This window comes from Orbicella faveolata, unplaced genomic scaffold (assembly GCF_042242905.1).
Source record: "Orbicella faveolata isolate gen_17 unplaced genomic scaffold, um_ofav_v1 contig_34, whole genome shotgun sequence".
NCBI lineage: Eukaryota > Metazoa > Cnidaria > Anthozoa > Scleractinia > Merulinidae > Orbicella > Orbicella faveolata.
The window spans coordinates 3,517,501-3,535,523 of NW_028301563.1; the positions used below are offsets into that span (position 1 = coordinate 3,517,501).

At 39.2% G+C, this 18,023-nt stretch overlaps 2 protein-coding genes across 2 annotated transcripts; one reads left to right on the forward strand and one right to left on the reverse strand.

Annotated features, from left to right (window-relative positions):
* Positions 1-921: 921 nt before the first annotated feature.
* On the reverse strand, positions 922-5,708 carry LOC110068031 (kelch-like protein 12). The gene is made up of 3 exons (XM_020775394.2): positions 5,435-5,708; positions 2,430-3,361; positions 922-2,212 (listed from the first exon to the last, which is right to left on the reverse strand). Exons 1-3 carry the CDS (start codon positions 5,675-5,677, stop codon positions 1,618-1,620), a joined length of 1,770 nt encoding a protein of 589 aa, XP_020631053.2. The 5' UTR covers positions 5,678-5,708; the 3' UTR covers positions 922-1,617.
* A 228-nt stretch (positions 5,709-5,936) lies between these two features.
* Positions 5,937-17,731, forward strand: LOC110068032 (putative serine incorporator). The gene is made up of 13 exons (XM_089272008.1): positions 5,937-6,154; positions 7,932-8,260; positions 8,683-8,762; positions 9,162-9,255; positions 10,248-10,291; positions 10,500-10,576; positions 11,425-11,521; positions 12,484-12,570; positions 12,862-12,982; positions 13,627-13,675; positions 14,809-14,836; positions 15,445-15,604; positions 16,607-17,731. The coding sequence occupies exons 1-13, from the start codon at positions 6,074-6,076 to the stop codon at positions 16,749-16,751; spliced, it is 1,392 nt and encodes a 463-aa protein (XP_089128134.1). The 5' UTR covers positions 5,937-6,073; the 3' UTR covers positions 16,752-17,731.
* The last annotated feature ends 292 nt before the right edge of the window (positions 17,732-18,023 follow it).

Genomic DNA, 18,023 nt, shown 5'->3' on the forward strand with positions numbered 1-18,023 from the left:
GAAAAAAGAAAACCACAGAAAGTCAAATGAAAGAAAGAGGAAGCGGACTGAAAACAACGTCCAACGAGTTTATGGAATCTGTGTTGGAAACCTGCTAGGAAATGATTTTCCAAAATGCCTTGTGTACCCTCCTAGAACGGCCGTCCCGGAAGAGTGTATTAAAGTTGTGGATGTTGCCACGTCGTTATTTAGAAGAGATGGGCCATACATCGCACAGCTCTTGGAAGGGAATTATTTCACCAATGCTGCAAGAAGCAGAATCACCACAAACCTTGAGCAGGAAGTCAGAGATTATGTTTACACCTTCATGTACCCTGAAGCCGTACACTCTGACGGAAAGCATTGCTGCTTCTTGCAGCATTGGTGAAAGAGACTCCCATAGCAGCACAAGCGGCAACGAAGAACTCGACGACAGCGAAGATGAAGATGAGTGCCAGTGAAAGTTGCATTCGAAAATAAGTGTTAAATACTTCTTTTCAGTAGCTACAAATGCTTTTTGTCGCCAAACGTTTTTTTAAAGCAGGAGAGTTTGTAATAAATTTGTATCCTGCCTTCTATGTTTATTCTATAGCAATTTTTTTGATATTCAAACATTATGCCATTTTAAAGTTTTACTAAAATATTTCACATGACCCCCCCTTTTTCCCTAATTTTTTTTGGGATGGCCCCCCCTCGAAAGCCATTTTTTTTCGCATGGCCCCCCCCCAAATCCCACCAGCCCCCCCCTACCTTATAAAAAATGAACGGTCCCTTAGGGATGCTTGGCGGAAAATTTGAATTAAACCCCTAAAGGAGATCAATCTTTTAAGCAACAAAATATACCACGTAAAACCGAATAGGCTTGATTACCAGCTGCTGTTCGGGAAAGGAGCCCGCACCAGTAGACCGGACTTGAGAGACCGGCAAATATCAAGCCTAAAATGGAAATAAGGGTGTTTCTTTTATTGTTATATCTTTGATTGTACCCTAAAAGATACTTTGATAGCTAAAACTAGTGGCGTTTCATCATCAACACCCAGAGTGAGACCAGAATCCATGATTCTAAGCGAGACGACATCCACCTTGTAGGTCTAGTGAGCGCTACAGACGTCACAGTTTGAATGCACAAGTTTAATGATACTAGGCGTAAACACGAGAGAAACAAAAGTGATCGTGGGTGTGTAATGTCTGTGTGATTCAACTGAAAAATAAACAAGAGAAAATATTTAAGTACAAAATATAACGACACAAAAAACTGACAACGGAGCAAAATAAATTTACAAAACTGTGGCGACTCGAATTCTAGAATTTGTACTTCAGGGCTCACACAACAGTGAAGCAGCTAACGAAAAAATGCGGTAGAAACCAGCAGATCGAACTTTCAGCAGTAACAAGCACTGGCCAAAATGAAAAACACAAAACTACGCATAATGAAGAACGCTTAAGTATTACAGAGTGGGTTGCATAATTCCCAGGGGTCACGGAAAAACGTGACACCCTAAAGCAAAGAAAGTTCTAGTCGCTACACTCTCCCAACCTTTTCATATGGGAGCAACCCACCCCACGAAAACATACTAAGGGCTTGTCTTATAGATCAATAATCAATGAGTCCATGCGTGATTCTTAGTAGCCATCAGGTCATTGTTGCTCGTGACACACAGATCCATTCTGATGCAGGTTTTTAACATGCAACGGAATGACAGGGGGGTAAACAATGGCAGCTGCACTAAAGCGTGCCGTGTGCGTACAAGCAGTCGGACTGTTCCATTTGTCTTGAACTTCATTGTAGCATTCTGTGGAATCAACTATTGACATGTATTCGTTCATTCCATTCATGGCGAAAATCTTGCCGCAATGTACAGCCACAGACACACCACCCCTGCAATGCTTCAAGGGAGCAACCATTGACCACTCATTAGTGTTTGGATCAAAGCGTTCAACAGTGTTCAGCGAGCCTCGTCTGCCATTTGCACCGCCCACTGCGTAAAGGTAGCCTGACAGTGCTACTGCACCGAAGTCGTATCGGCAGCATTGCATGGGTTTGACTTCAGTCCATGTGTTAGTGCTAGCATCGTAATATTCCACATGCTTTAGATCACCTCTGCTGTCATCAAAACCCCCCACGGCGTAGATATGGCTGTTGAGTACAGCTAGAGCGAATCGGCGTCTCTGACGATGCATGCTGGACACTACTTGCCATCGTTCTGTGATAGGTGAATACCGCTCGACGTAACTGAGACAAAAAGGGAAGAAGACTTATCACTATAAAACTTTCCTATTCGAAAAAAGAAATTAGCTGTCATCATCATTACATGAAACAGTTTTGCATAATGTCACGAGGAACATTTCTGATAAAACACTCATAAGCAACACTTGGCTAACCGCTTGGTGGCTGCTAACTTGTACAAAACTCCAGTTGGTATTGATGACATCACAATGAGCCCACTTACCTGCAGGTCAGCAGTCCTTCACTAGATCCTCCAGCCACGTAAATAAAGCCATCAAGAACTGCAGCGCGCATGTCACCTTGGCACTTACTCATCGGCTGTAAGCTTACCCAGCCATTCTGAGTTGGGTCGTAACACTCCATCGAATTGAGCTTTCTTCCTCGGCGATACCCTCCTATAACATACAGTTTGCCTTCAAGCGTGGCTACAGTGAACGATGCTCGAGCTTCTGTCATAGACTTCACACCTTCCCACTGTGTGTTTTCAGGATTAAACCTTTCCACAGTTTTGACCTCTTTCATAAACGAGGTTTCTCCTCCAAGTATATAAACAGTTTCAGCATAAGACTGTCTCATTTGCATTCCAGCATGCTCAAAATGAAATGTTGTGGCTTCTTCTACAATGTCCTGGCTGTAAATATCATGTTTCACCAAATGATGCTCAGCGACATACTTTTGCAGATTTCTCACTGGAATAAAAGGCAACCTCGTTGCCTTTAAAAGCTCTGAGAGATGCTGCTTCCTGCTGTCAGTGTCATATTCAATCCACCCGACGCATGCCTCAAATATTTCGATTTCGTCTGTCACATTCACATCATTTCGACTCACTAACTCCAGCACTTCGCTGGCGCTGAGAATCTTGAAGTCTTCAGTTAGAGAGACTTTAAGGAAGTTCTCTGTAACAAAGCGTGTGGCAGCCTCGTACATGGCTTTGCACGAGTGTCTTTCAGCAAGTGCACGGACACCAATGCAGTTTGTAATGTCTATTTGCTGCATGATGAATTGAATGCATGAGTCTTTTACCCATTTGAACTGAAGCAGATCAGCGGCCAGAAAGATATTTTGTACACTGGAGTCAGTGATACTGAGTTGTGAGGTATAGGCAAAGTTGATGAGAGTTTCTGCAGAAACAAAATCGATTCCTTTAATCTCCACCTAAAAATAAAAGATGAAAAAGGAAACATAAACAATTAATGAAAAGTTACTCATCTCATACCCAGCAAGCAGAGGTGGAATAATTGTTAAATATCAAAAATGCCACCAAAAACTTACAAGTACGCCAACCATACTTGTAGAGCATGGTATAACTGCTAGGATAATCCAATTCAAGTGTTTTCATTGGTTTAGCCATTGTGGTATATGATTACGGGCCCAAGTTTTCTGAGTAAATAGTCAATGAGGAGTGGCCGAGTTGACTATCATTCATAGAAAACAAGGGCGAGTACTCTAATTGTTTTAGTAGACAATCTAAAGCATTGCAGCATCTCGGGTCTTGGGTTCGCTTACAAGTAACTGTCCCAAATTCCCCGAATCCCCTTCTGTCACTCCCGACTCCCCCTGGGAGATTTTTGTCGGTCACGTGACATGACCATTGGACTTTAGTCGCCATGTGTTCAAGTAAGTGAGTGTTAATCGCAGGTGTTTGTTAGAAAATTGTCATTGTGCAGTTCCTTTAGCTCAAAGCAAACAGTTTGGTAAGTTAAGATTTCGCCTTTGCTATTAAAAAAAAAAAACATTTGGAACTTAATACCTTTTTGTAATTTTCGGAAAACCTCACACGTACATTCACACACGTATGCCTTCGATGGTAGCGAAGAGTTTTATTCAAGTTGTTGTGACTTTGTTCATCGACCAAGGCTGTGCGGTCAATGTGTGCCTTTTGAGCTTGAGCCTATTGTGAGCTGTGATTTGACATTTGTTTTGAGAGGAAATAAAAACAGGTACTACGGTACTGACACCCTCGTGTTTAGATGAGGCTATGTAACCACAGAAAAAGTGCTCTATTGCTTAGTTAAAACTTTCATTTACACCAATCTCTTTATGTACATGTATATGCAAATTTTTGACCTGACCGTTTTTTGACACTAATAACGTCGTTGCCTACCTGTTTTTGTCATGCAATGGAAGTCAAATGTTTCACAAATCTGACAAGCATGACTGACAGTATTTCAATATTCAGTAATTACAAAGCAAGACATATGATAATGACAATGCTTAAAATAAATGTAACTTTCTGAGTTGGCATGCTGATTAGCAAGTGTGTTTTTACAACAGCTATGGAAAAGACTGTTTAACAGAGTATTTTACAAAAAGAACACAATGGTTGTGTTATCCAAAGAGAGTCAAACAGTTTCATGGCCAGATATATACACACAACCAACTACTTATGCAACAAGTGCACTGACCATGAAATCAGCTCCTATCAGCTGTTTCACAGATGTGCAAAATTTGAAAGTAAGTTACAATACAGGTGGTTGAACACAGGAACAAAAATTCAATGTTCCTTATTTTATCAGAGAGATTTAAATCATCAGTGCCAACTGCAATATTATTTTCAGGTTTATAATTTTCTCTCAATAAAAGGGAAAATGATATTAAAAAATTCTTCATAATTTTCTTAGTTGCTAAGCGATATCAAGGGTCCTTGCCAACTTAACCAATTACAAACCTACCACCTAAGAAGATTTATAAAATATGAAATACTCGCTTTCCTCATGCTATCCTAGGTCCAGAAAAACACAAATTTCCAGCTTCTTTGTTGAAGAGTGAAACTCTGAGTTTGAAAAGTCGGTTCGAGAAACCTTTCTTATCACGTAGAATTTGCAACGTCCTAGCTGCTAGTTGACAATTACACGTACAGTAACTTGTAACACATTGTACTCTCGTACGTAAGCTGAACTGCAGATGTAGAAACAAGCTTACAATAATTAACCTTGTATTACGGTGCTTCATGAGAATAACATTCACACACAGTCCGAATTATTGGTTTATTTGTTTGTCTCAAGCCAGTCTACGCTGAGCTTTTCACTGCGAAGATTGCAAAAGGAGCTACTGCCCCTCCGCGGCTGCCGGACATAGAGACAGCGAATTTTTTTCTTCCGGCCCGTGTGATCTAGCTTATCCACTTCAAAAGGATTCTTCACTCTTCTAAAATTATGTTCGTGCTTAAAATTTAAAAATGCCTGGACAAAGAAAAGTAATTATCTATCCAAAATATATCAAACTTACAGTTGCTTGATTTCGTTCACTCATCTTTGCGGTAAACATGGCGTTGAAATATTGACTGGAGGCAGCTAGCACAGCCCGATGCGCCTTGATAGCTCTGCCTTCAACGATAATTGTGATATCACAAAGCTCTTCTCGCTCCCGAAGATCATTGAGCCGAGATAAGACGCAGCCTGCGTGATGCTGATGAAGAAATGTTTGAGTTTCGCCTCCATCCTCTTCCACGTCGTCCTCCATGTCTTTCATGATGAACACCTGCCTGTGAAGCTCAGCGGAGAGAACTGTGGGCTCATAAACAAATGCTTTGACTGGAGTCTGGAGTCGAGTCTAGAACTTTCCAATTTTTCTCGAGAATCCTCTAAGAAATTAAATTTATTTTTTTTTTTTGTTACCACTGCCGTACGACTTGGACTATCCTCGTTTAATTAATTTACACTACACGTAACTAAAAATAATAACATAACACTTCGTAACACATGTACTTGGAAACCCAGAATGCATCGCGTCATGACGTCATGACGTCATTGCTATACTGAATGCACGAACGTAAAGCATCAAAGTTTTTCGTTCACTGTTGCTATATTGATAAGATTTTCACTCGAGTACTTCATTTAAAGGGAACGTTTGTTAAAGCAACACAGGATGGGAGCTGCGTTGGGTGCTCTGGGAAGCTGTGCTGCCTTTTCTTCGTGTGCTTCTTGTGCTAGTTCTCTGGCGCCAGTGGTAGGTCCGCCATGTTTGGTATTTTAATGGCGTTCAACAGAGTTCGCGGAAATATACGATCGATGAAGATTCATTTCTTTTGATTCTTGCATCGTATGTTTAGTGACAGTATTAATCGATATCATTGCTATGGTTCTGTAGAACTGAATTTTAAGCGAACGTTGACTTAAAGAACGAACTGAAGAATGTACAACTTTCATTTGTTGGCAATCCGTTAAGGCATATGTAAGCCTTAACTTGTGATTCTGAAAATTTACTCATCGTTCCGAAATCGCTTTGCACTGGAGTGGCACTTTGTTTTGTTAAATTGGCTGAGCGCACATTTTGGTTTGAGATAATAACATTTTACTCAAGCTTAGTTGACAGTACAACCGGGCGTACTGGATATTTTAAATTGCCTTGAATCTCTATTTTTTGCTTTTGAAAGTATTCTTGTACAGATGTTATACAGAGAAATTCTGTGTTCATTATGTTTTGAATGGAATTATATGGATAGCTGAGATTTTAAGATGTTTGTGTGGTCAAATTTAATACACTTTCGGATGTTGATTTAATATGTAACTTTATTGAGCTTTATATGATTATGCAATTTGTTTGTATGACACTTTGTGACTGCCTCCCAATGTGGGTAATTGCCATTTTTGAAAGTAAAAAGGAAACAAAAAGAGTTTGGTTAGTTAAGCTTTTTTAAATTTCCCAAGTACATGTTCTTTGCTCTTTTTTGCATGAAATGAATTTTGTTTGGTGCCATTAATTCATTTGAGATTTAGTTAAACATATCCTGTCAGTTAAGCTATGGGAGGCGTGGTGACCTCATGATTAGTATGCTTGTCTCCAGATCAAGCGGTCTGGGTGCGAGCCCTGGCAAGGGACATTGTGTTGTGTTCTTGGGCAAGACACTTCACTCTCATGGTGAATTAAATGCTGGGGTTAAACCTGCAATGGCGAATTAAATCCCAGGGGTAACCCTGCAATTAACTAGCATCCCATCGAGGGGGAAGTCGAAATACTCCTGGTCGCTTCATGCTATGGAAACCAGAGATGAGAGCTGGCCTGATGACATTCGGCTACCTTTTACCTAACGTGTATCTGTCTAGTATGCACATTGATTGAGACAAGCTTCAGTTTTTTTTGTGAATTTGATGACTGTTGTCCAAAAGGTTCACTGTGCTCAATGCCCAGTGGGGGGGGGGGGGGAGGGGATATTCTAACCTCTTACTCTTTTGTATACCATTTTGACAGAAAAAGTACCCCTTTTGTATACCTTTTATAGCAAAAGGTAACCCTTTCACATGCTTTCATACCTGGCCCTTATTATGAATAAATCACTAAAAAAGGAAGTGTTCTTGTCACTTTCATGTAGTGCCTAATAAGTACAACTGCACAGTTTGTCTGTTTGATAAATTTTAATACTAATAATAATAACAACAACAACAACAACAATAATAATAATGATAATAATGATAATAATAATAATAATAATAATAATAGATTTCCCTACTCTTTCATATACCTCAACTTTTGAAATCACTACCCTTTATATACCTGAAGCCTGAAAATGGCACCCCTTTCAGGTAGAGCCTCCCCATATAGGCCAATAGGGATTACCCTCCCCCCCTTCCGGGGCTCATGTGCAGGACCTTTCATGCAAATTCCCACTCCCAGTTCTTTTATCTCTGATGTTCTTGTTTGATATGAACATGGGTAGAGAGCTTAACTTATAAGACATTCTCATCATTTTAGAGACATTATTATTGCATTCAATCACTTTTCTTAGGCTGCCTGTTGTTGTGGATCTTCTGCATGCTTTTGTTGCTGTGCCCGTTGTCCCTCGTGCAAGAACTCCACTGCATCAAGAATCGTCTACACCATATTCCTGTTCCTGGGAACAGCCTTGTCTGCTGTCATGCTTGCCCCCGGTATCGCTGATAAGTTGGAGAAGATTCCTCGCTTCTGCGAACATGTTCCTGATCACTGTAACAGCCTGGTGGGATACTTGGCAGTGTATCGAGTCTGCTTTGCCATGGCAGCATTCTTTCTGTTGATGGCCATTATGATGTTTAAAGTTAGCAGCAGCCATGATCCCAGAGCCAAGTTTCAAAATGGGTGAATAATTTATAATAATTATAATATACAGTGCAACCACTATTAAACAGCCACCCTTGGGGAAGTCGATAGTGGCTGCTTAAAGGGGGCTGGCTACTTAATAGAGGTAACAACAATAGAAAATGCTCATCTGGAAGTTTGGACTTTGATTACTGGCTGCCTAACAGGAGTGGTCAGTTAATAGTTGGCCCCTTAATAGAGGCTCGACTGTATAATATAATTCTAAAACTGTACATGAAACAATGTATGAGCGTGGTACCCTTATAGTTACTGCACTGGCCTCTGGATTGAGCATTCTGGATTTGAACCCTGGCCAGGAACATTGCACAAATTTGTCCCCAGGCTGAAAGATAGCATTGTATGTTGTAAATATCTTTAAATGCTTGCTCAGTCTAACTGCAATGATATGTGTGTGTCATTAGGTTTTGGTTTGTCAAGATTGCTTTCTTTATAGCACTTCTGGTGGCTGCTTTTTACATCCCCAAGGGAAAGTTTGGCACAGGTATGGCATAGGTATACTGGTAAGGGAATGCTCTTGTAAGCTTTTGTAAGCGACTCTGAAAGATTCTGACTCGAATTTCCAATACAGGTGATGTTCTTGTCCTTGCTCTGAGGGTTTTTCTCTGGGCTCTCTGGTTTTCCCATATCGCTGAATTAACAACACTCAGAATTCCAAATCCATCTGGTGTAGTCACTGATTACTAAGCCTTGTGGACTAGCCTCAAGCTTGACATAATAGTAAAATAAATGTACTGGGGGTTTTTAAGCTCTAGTTACAAACACCTTTTTGAATTCCTGAGGTGGCTGCCAACTAAAATAGGAGGTACAGTATATTTCCTAAATCAAATCAACTTTTTATTTTTTGGGGGGAGGTAATTATTGTTTTTGAAATTTCCTTTAGCATGGATGTACATTGGCATGACTGGTGGCTACCTGTTTATACTGCTACAGCTCATTCTGTTGATTGATTTTGCTTATAACTGGAGTGAATCTTGGTAAGTAAGGAATGTACAGTAAAACCTCTCTAGAACAGTCACCTTGTGGACAGATGAGAGTGGCTGTTATAGAGAGGTGGCTGTTATGGGGAGGTTGGGGTGTAATATGACACCTGTTTTTTTGGAGGTACAACATTTTTATATTTAAAAAATGCTGACTCTAGCATAGTAATACCTAACACAATCAAAATATATCAATATTTATAAAACAGAAACCAAACAGAAACATAAGACCAACGATGCGTGGTACGGATCAAGTTTCGTGACCTTTTATAATATAACACGGGGTTTGATAAACACCATTCGTCAATCGTTGATAATTTAACTGGCCATTGTGGAAAGTGTTTGTTTGGAATGCGCTTTAGTGGCCTTTGCCATTGTGGAGAGCTGGCTGTTGTAGAGGGTCTAAAATAAGAGTAAATGTATGGACCGTCCACTGGGACCAAAAAATGTGGCCACTGTAGAGAGGTGGCTGTTGTAGGGAGGTGGCTGTTGCTGGAAATTCGACTGTTTTGTCAGCTCATTATTAACAGTCATTCAAGCTGTAAAATTGCTTATAGGTGTCACTACTTGCAACCCAGTCACTATATTTCACTCATCCACCCAGTCATGCTAAAAAACATAATGTGGACACACAGGGTAACTTGCCTTTATGACTAGTCCCCGGAACAAGTTTACATGGGAGGACAAGACACAAGGTCTTGTCGGTAATTCAGACTAGGTTGAATTAATGTGACAACGTTGATGGCAAATGTACAGTAGCCACCTAGTTTAAACATCAACTCCTTTTAACTTAGGCAGGGCTTCAGTGCAGACTAAGTGTGGACAAAGAATGGGACAAGTCAAATTTTAATATAATTTTCTTTATCAATAAGTCTTTGTAATGGATGCAACATTGCAGACTTATTTGTTGCCACACTTTGTTTGAAAGAAGTTGTTTTATTACATACAGGTACACCTGTAATATTATTGTGCATTTTGTTAATTCTCAGGGTTGAGAAGTATGAAACGACAGGAAATAAAAGGTGGTACTGGGGTAAGTGAGCATTAGATTTTTGAGAAGGACTTTGTATTAAACTTTGAATGAGAGTAGAGATAAGAATGTTCAATCTGATTGTAAGCACCGAGCACCAAACTCTTTACATTTGCATTTGATATCTTGGTGACAAAAGGTCATCAAAATGTTGTGCATTTATCACTTAGTTGTCAGTAATTAACACTCCAATAACTTTTTCTTGTTTTAGCTCTTGTCATTGTTACCAGTGGAATCTATATCATTGCTGTTGGTGCTGTTGTGTGCTTTTTCCTATTCTACACTGAAGTAAGTCGTTTACTATTCTACTCACTGCAACAAATAACAATGCACCATAGCATGCCAGAAATTGTTTGTCAAAAATTGAGTCATTTTGTTTGAGGTCCGTCCATCACTTAAACTTGTTTATGTTGTGAATAAACTGTCACCTATGAATATCATCGGATGGATTGAAACTCACCAGAACTGACCTATGATGAGTCCTTCAGCCAATACCATCACAGCTAAACTGACCAATCAGTTTTAACAGACAAGACTTAAAACACTGTTGTCAGGCAGACACTTTTGCTTGACTCTGAATATGACTTCTGCTCAGGTTTTCAAAATGTCAGTCACCAAGAGCAGTTCCTTTCAGAACTAATATTCATATGAATACATTATATACTTTATTCATCCCAATTGGGCTTTTCAGAATAAAGGTGCAAAAAAATATTTATAAATAAATAAAAATAAATAAAAAGATAGACAAAAGAAATACATCAGTGAGGTCAAGACTCTAGAAATTTAGAGATGAAATGTTTTCGTAAACAAGGTGTGAAATCCTTTAGTGAAGTCTAAAGGAGTCTAATGAGTTCCAGAGTTTAACAGTTGTATAGAAGCATGTGCTTTGTATGGTTGCAGTTTTGTAAAAAGTACTGGTAATCTGTGAACTCTGGGAGTTTCTTGTTGTGTGATGATCACATTAGACAAATTTAACCTGTATTGTGTGTTTATACATTATTTCTCTCCGGGAGCCAGAGTCCATTGCAGTTTAAATACATTGGGACCCAAGGATTTAGAACCATTGTCTCTGTAGTTAAAGGTGTCCCAGTCAGTATTAATGAAAATGTACTGTCCTGCACTTTTGCTTTTTGCAGCCAACAGGTTGCAAGACCAACAAGTTCTTTATCAGCTTAAACCTGGTGCTGTGTTTTATTGTCTCCATGGTTGCCATTCATCCTAAAGTTCAGGAATGTAAGTCTTTAACGTTGGCAATACATGCGCAGTATGCAGCATGTGAAGTATGTTAAGTTTGGCTGCACTGCAAATGTTGAAAATTTCATTGTAATACCAAACGTTTTCGTGAGACCATTAGACAGGTGACTTAGTAGTCAGATCTATACAGAAAAGAATAAGAGATTCTGCTGGGCACCAGTCCTAAAAATGTTTAGTATACTCTAAGCTAGCTTTAGTTCTTTTGTCCACTCCGTATAGATCCAGTCAATTTTTTGCACTTACATGTAGCCCCACAACTACTTGTCATTGCCTACTATGTATCCACTTGTAAAATAATCATGTTGTCTGCAGTAATAACTATTTCCTTGAAATATTCCTCTGGCACTGAAGACTTGATTAGTAATTCAATCGTTGCCAAAAATTGGGAGAGACAAGGGAGGTGTATGTTTTGTTAGAATATGGAAAATATCTGAGTCACTGTTTTATCAAATGAATATGGGAAATTGAAAGAAAATTGTCAAAAGAGTGTTGCTTTTTGGAGTTTAAAGTACACCTTGGTAGACTCAATAACATTCAGTTATCAATTAGTTATTAGTAAGTTAGTCAACAAACTTGCAGGATCAATGGCTATTTAATAAATAGCCTTTGGACAAATGAATTTAAACAAACCTACATGCAGGTAGAGTGGTTTTCATTTGAGTGTCAAAAAGTAATTGGTTTTGCATCAACTTACGCTACATGATTGGCTCAAATAACTTTTGCCACTTTTTCATCCAATCAAAAGTAAAACCAAAACCAATTGTAACTTATTTGCACTCGTTTTCCCGCACTTTGCATCAGCTACATGTAATTATTTTAGCTTTGATTTGCTCACAGGATTGTTTGGTTTTGATCTTATGACACTCAATTAAAAACTGTTCTACACATTGTGTTCTAAGCAATGATAGATAGGGACATATACTTTTTTTTTTGCACTACAGGTCAACCAAGTTCTGGTCTGTTACAGGCGGCAGTTATTACACTGTATACAATGTACCTGACATGGTCTGGCATGTCAAATGAACCTGGTATGCTACATATAGTAATGATAAAACTACCTTAGGTTATTATCGGTCTTCCTTGTAGACAGAAGAAGGTAAATAAAATATTATGCCAAGTACTTTTCCAATTATGCATGGATTGTATTTGTTTCTGTAGCTTTTAGCAGTTAGGATATTGTTGTCTTTTTTTTCTGGAAACATGAAAAACACTAGTCAAGAAGGATTGGTGTGCAGGTTGTCACCAAGAATGCAGCAGAAGAAAATGGAAACATTAATTAATAATCTGATCAGATCTGAGGTCATTGTTGTTCTTCTCAGACCAAACGTGCAATCCCAGTGATTCTTTGATCTCCAGTGGTTCTAATCTGGCACCTGGCTTGGGTAATGGAAGAACTGTTCTAGCAGCAATACTGATGTTTGTCATGGTGGTGTACTCTTGGTATGTGAAGTATACCACAAGTTGTCTTAAGGATGGTACACACAAGGGGTTTTGCTTTTGGGTTTTGCTCCATGGGCATGCTCTGGGAGCAAAGCTCCTTCATGTATACCAACTATTTCATGAGCGTAATTCATTCTCGGGGGCAGAATTTCCACAAGGCAAATTGCTCCAGAACATTAAACCAATTAAATATTTGGGAGTAAGATCCCAGGGCAAATTGAACAAACTTCAAGTTTCTTTCGTTTGCTCCCTCATGTGTACCATAATATGGAGTAGGCCCTGTTTCGGTGCAATAAAAGCTCTATTCACCCTGACATCCTCGGCGACTTTGATTTATGGCAATTCAAAAACCCAATTAGGGAAATGAATTTATATCAGAATGGAATAATGGCTGCATTCTCATATTGCAACATAAATCTAAGCCTTCTCTGTAAGTGAGTTATCAAATTGCCATAACTCAAAGTCGGCAAGGATGTTAGAGCGAATAGACCTTTTATTGCACCGAAATAGGGCCTCCTTGGCCATCGAGGGTGTGGTCTGCCCCTGGAGGCTTTATTTTGGCTCAATAAAAAAGTGCATTCCCCCCCCTGCTGCTCATACACAGTGGCCTTGCACTCATCCTAGCTGTGTTTTGCTTCTGTTAGTTTGAGAACAACCAGTTCAAACCGTCTCACTGCCAGTGGAAGCATGGAGGTTTGTTTCATTTTTAGTGTTGTAAGATGGCTCTCAACAGTTTCCAGTATGCTTAAGAACATTTGCACAAAAAGTTTTTTGCAGTCAGATAATGAGTTACTTGTGTCAGAAATGCAAAAAACATTGGGGGTCACTGACTTCATTTCAGAGATAAAGCGCGTAGAAAACTACCCTGATTTTGAAAAATTAGCGCTCGTAATTCAACATGGTCTACAGGGGTTTATAGCTAAAAATATTCAAGGTTAGTCAACGGAAGCAAACAATCTTAGTCATATTTTGTAGAAGTGGGTCTGTTACATAAATAATTCCAAATGTTACCAACATTTTCACAAAACTTAATCCTTCAAGAGGCATTTGAAACAGTCACACAGATAAACAAGGAGCTGAAAAGAACAGAATTTGATGGTGCATTTTGCAAAAAATTCAAACTTCTACTCCATAGATTTTCTTCATTTTTTCGCTAAATGTAGAAAATGGGTGGAGGAAATGATTTATCAAAATAAAAATAGGGGTCACCGAACATCCAAGATCGTTAAATCCAGTCAAAGCTATAGCAATGGCCATCTGCCCTATTGTTGTTCATTTTATTACTTAGTGTGCTCTTTCATGCATGGTGTGGCGTGTGAATTTGCATGCGCAGTAAGGTTGCGCAGAAACAATTAGCGCAAACGTCCTTAGGCACTTCTGGTTTCATATATCAATACTGCCACTCTTTTTCAGTTGACACTACTGTAATGGCCTGGTGGGTCTGAATCTGCTACCACATCTTTTTTTTAACTTGGCAGAAAGTTATAATTCAACATGATAGTCAAAATTCAATAATATAAATGTGGGTCAGTGGACTCATTTTTTGCATTGTAAGCCCATAAAGCTAAAATTAAGAGTGTTTTTATGAGCTTGTACCATTGCTATGGTAACCTTTTGTCCCCTAAAAGAGGCTATAACATTTTCTCCAGTGCTTGGGCATTTGTTTGATACCATTATTTAAGCATCAAATAAAAGCAAGAGTTAGCATTGATCCATTTAAGAAGAAGTGCTAAAAAGTGCTGGAAATTGTTGTGCTGATCAAGGTCACAAAATCCTTGACTAACAGTTTCAAGTTATTTCAATCTTTTCCTTTTTTTTTATGGCAGGAGACACTTCTACCAGACTATACCCAAGGTTAGTGAAGGTGTATCCCTCTGCTCTTTGCTAAATGAACTGTTCAGAAACACTGTCAGAGGCATGCTAGAGCAAACAACCACAGATATAGATTACTAATTGAACGCAATACTACTAGAAGTGTAGCCATTGTTTGTATTGCCACACAATTCTTCTCTTTGTTTATGCAACAACTCAAACAGCAGCTGTGATAGATAAATTTGTTGCAAACACAGGAAAAAGTTAACATAGAAAATTAAGAGATATAGAAGGAGCTATTTTGTCTGTGTGACCTTGGGAATTGAACATTTAATACAGTGGAACCCCGTTAATCCTGTCACCTACACGCCACAAAAATCTGGTTGTATTAACGGGGTGGCCATATTAATGGGGTTGTTTAGATAAGAATGACTGACTGAGCTTTTGAATAAAGTGGCCGTAATAAAGAGGTGGCCATATTAACAGGATGGCCGTAAGGGGGAGTGGGGGAGGTTCCACTGTAATGAAACTGAGGAGTAGGATACTCATTAATTGGTGTTTACATATATGTCTTTCCCTCTGTGACAAGCATCTTCTAGCTTTTTTCCATCTGCAAATTCCCGCTTACTATTGTATTTTTCTTCTGTTAGATGCTGAGAGTGGAAACAGCACAAATGATGAAGACAAGCCCCGCACCCAACGTGTGTATGATGATGAAACCACTGCAGTGACTTACAACTACAGTTTTTTTCACATCACTTTCTTTCTGGCCTCACTCTACATCATGATGACTTTGACCAACTGGTACAGGTATGTGAAGGTGAATTAATCAACATGACACAAGCGTGGGACAAAGAAAAATTCTGAGTCCCCGACAGGAATCGAACCCATGACCTCCCGAACACCGAGCGGGCGCTCTATCCACTGAGCTACGAGAACTCGTGGAGAGCAAGGTCCTTTAACTGAGTTCATATATGACAGGTGTCCTGCATACTGCTAGGATCAACACTATCAAATTCATCGTGAATAGTGATAAGTTAATAATGATGGTGAATTTTAAGCTCGGTAATGAAATGTGAAGGTGAATTAATCAACATGACACGAGCGTGGGACAAAGAAAAATTCTGAGTCCCCAACAGGAATCAAACCCATGACCTCCCGAACACTGGGCAGGCGCTCTATCCACTGAGCTACGAGAACTCGTGGAGAGCAATGTCCTTTAACTGAGTTCATATATGACAGGTATCATAGCCTGCAGAACAGGCATAATTTTTTTGCATATTTTAGGCAGAGACGAAAGCGAGGCACTCTGCCCCTTGCGCATGACTCGCGCTTCACGCTCGCCTCGCTTTCGCCTCTTTTTGCCTAAATATGCAAACAAATTACGCTTGTTCTCTAGGCTAATTGTATGAAGACTGATACATAGTGTTACTTATGAGAATTTGGGCCTGTCAAGATTCCCTTCCCATACATATTTTCTGGAAAGCGTGATTATTTTCACTCGTTGTTTCCTCAGTTAAAAAAGCTTTTCCTTTACAGCACCTTCAAAATAATCAGAGCATTTATTTTCTAACCCAGTTATGCCAAGGAGCAAGGAACCCTTGGAAGTTTGTTCATAGTCAAAAAATATCGTAACACTGGATGAAAAAGTCTGAGATGCAAGAAGTCGCAATAGTCAATGTGTGATTGTGATTGGTTTTGTTAAATACCATTACAAACTGAAGTACTGGACTTTTTAATTACTGTTAGATTAAGTATTTTTAGCAGTTGAGAAACACATTCACACATGGTGTTATCTGTTTTCTCTTGTAGTCCTGAAGGTTCAGATTTCACTAAACTGACCAGTAACTGGGCTACAGTGTGGGTCAAGGTCAGCTCCAGCTGGGCGTGTCTTGCTCTCTACCTCTGGACCCTGTTGGCCCCAGTCCTCCTCCCAGACAGAGACTTTGGTCACTGACCTGGAACAAGTTCTCCCTCTGTGCTTTGGAGAGTTCATTAGCTAGCTTGTAAATTAACTGCTGAGATTTTCAATTGCAGGCAGTGTTGGTTTTAGTTGTCAGGACTTAGGGCGTAAGCCCAAGTATTTAAAAGTGAGAAAACTTTCTTCCCTTAATCGTTCAGCCCCAGAGACTTCTCTCTTTCATGTGGCTACTGTTTTATATAAGAGCAAATTGCTATTACATGTAAGTACTGTAGTGAAAAGTAAGTTGTGACTAATGTGAGTTACAAAACTATAGAATATGTGCAGAGACAATGTCCTGTCTAATAGTTCCTTGAAAATTTGTGCCGTAGAATTTCAGTTTGTATACCTTACTTTCTACATCGTAAATTTTTCATAAGCAATCTGTAACTTCTTTATTGTAAAATTAAGGGTGGCCATTTTTTTTTACAGGGTGTGTGTGCACTGCACTGCACCCAGAAAATTGTTAAGTAACGCATTGTAGATCGAGAAAGTTGTAATTATTTCTCGTTTTGGTTTGTGTTTTCCGTAATTGTGTTAGGCACTTGAACTCCCGTATAAATGAGACAGCTAAACGTTCAGTACCGAGTATTGCCTGGTATTTTACAAAACACTATTGTTTTATTTTGTGGAATTGTTCATTGATATGGATCTTTTCTTTTATTTCGTTGGTGACCTGATCAAATGGAATAATCTTACAAGTTTAATTGCTCCTACGGCTTCAGGGAGCAAAGAGAGTAGTGAACGTTTTTGGAGGTTTTGAAAACCTGTAAATGAGATAAAAAGGAACATATTTCCACAAGTAATTCCAGAATACCGCACAGCATTAATTTGTGATAAGTGGATAATGAAGAAAGAAAGCTCGTAAAATTAGGAGCTTGTTAATTATGGGCCATGCTTGATGTTTCAATGTTGTAACCTGGCCTAAGTTAAAAATTAACGGAGTTTCTGTGAATAAAACCAGAACAAATAAAAAAGTTTGGGGTTTGCCTATTTTATTATTTCTAGATGAACTGTTGAAAAGCACTCTGTTGATGCGTGTACCATACACTGTGTCATATTAATGTTTATGTCGTCTCTTATCGAACCTTGAGCAAGTTGATTTGGGAGAAGAACAAATGAAAACACTGGAGGAAGCTGATCTTATTCTTCAGTACAAAAAAAATACGTTTCCCAGGGAGGGGGGGGGCGGGGTTGATACAGGATTTTTCAGCAGGGAGGTGGCTGGTATCTTGCGATTGTAGAATCAATGGGGCAAGCCCACAAAAT

Excerpts from the sequence above, each read along its gene's own strand:
- LOC110068032 (XM_089272008.1), top strand. The coding sequence starts at position 6,074 with ATGGGAGCTGCGTTGGGTGCTCTGGGAAGCTGTGCTGCCTTTTCTTCG. Across the intron at positions 10,292-10,499 it reads AAATAAAAGGTGGTACTGGG|CTCTTGTCATTGTTACCAGT; the intron begins GTAAGTGAGCAT and ends TTCTTGTTTTAG. Across the intron at positions 11,522-12,483 it reads TCATCCTAAAGTTCAGGAAT|GTCAACCAAGTTCTGGTCTG; the intron begins GTAAGTCTTTAA and ends TTTGCACTACAG.
- LOC110068031 (XM_020775394.2), bottom strand. The coding sequence starts at position 5,677 with ATGAAAGACATGGAGGACGACGTGGAAGAGGATGGAGGCGAAACTCAA. Across the intron at positions 3,362-5,434 it reads GTGAACGAAATCAAGCAACT|GTGGAGATTAAAGGAATCGA; the intron begins GTAAGTTTGATA and ends TTTTATTTTTAG. Across the intron at positions 2,213-2,429 it reads GAAGGACTGCTGACCTGCAG|TTACGTCGAGCGGTATTCAC; the intron begins GTAAGTGGGCTC and ends TTTTTGTCTCAG.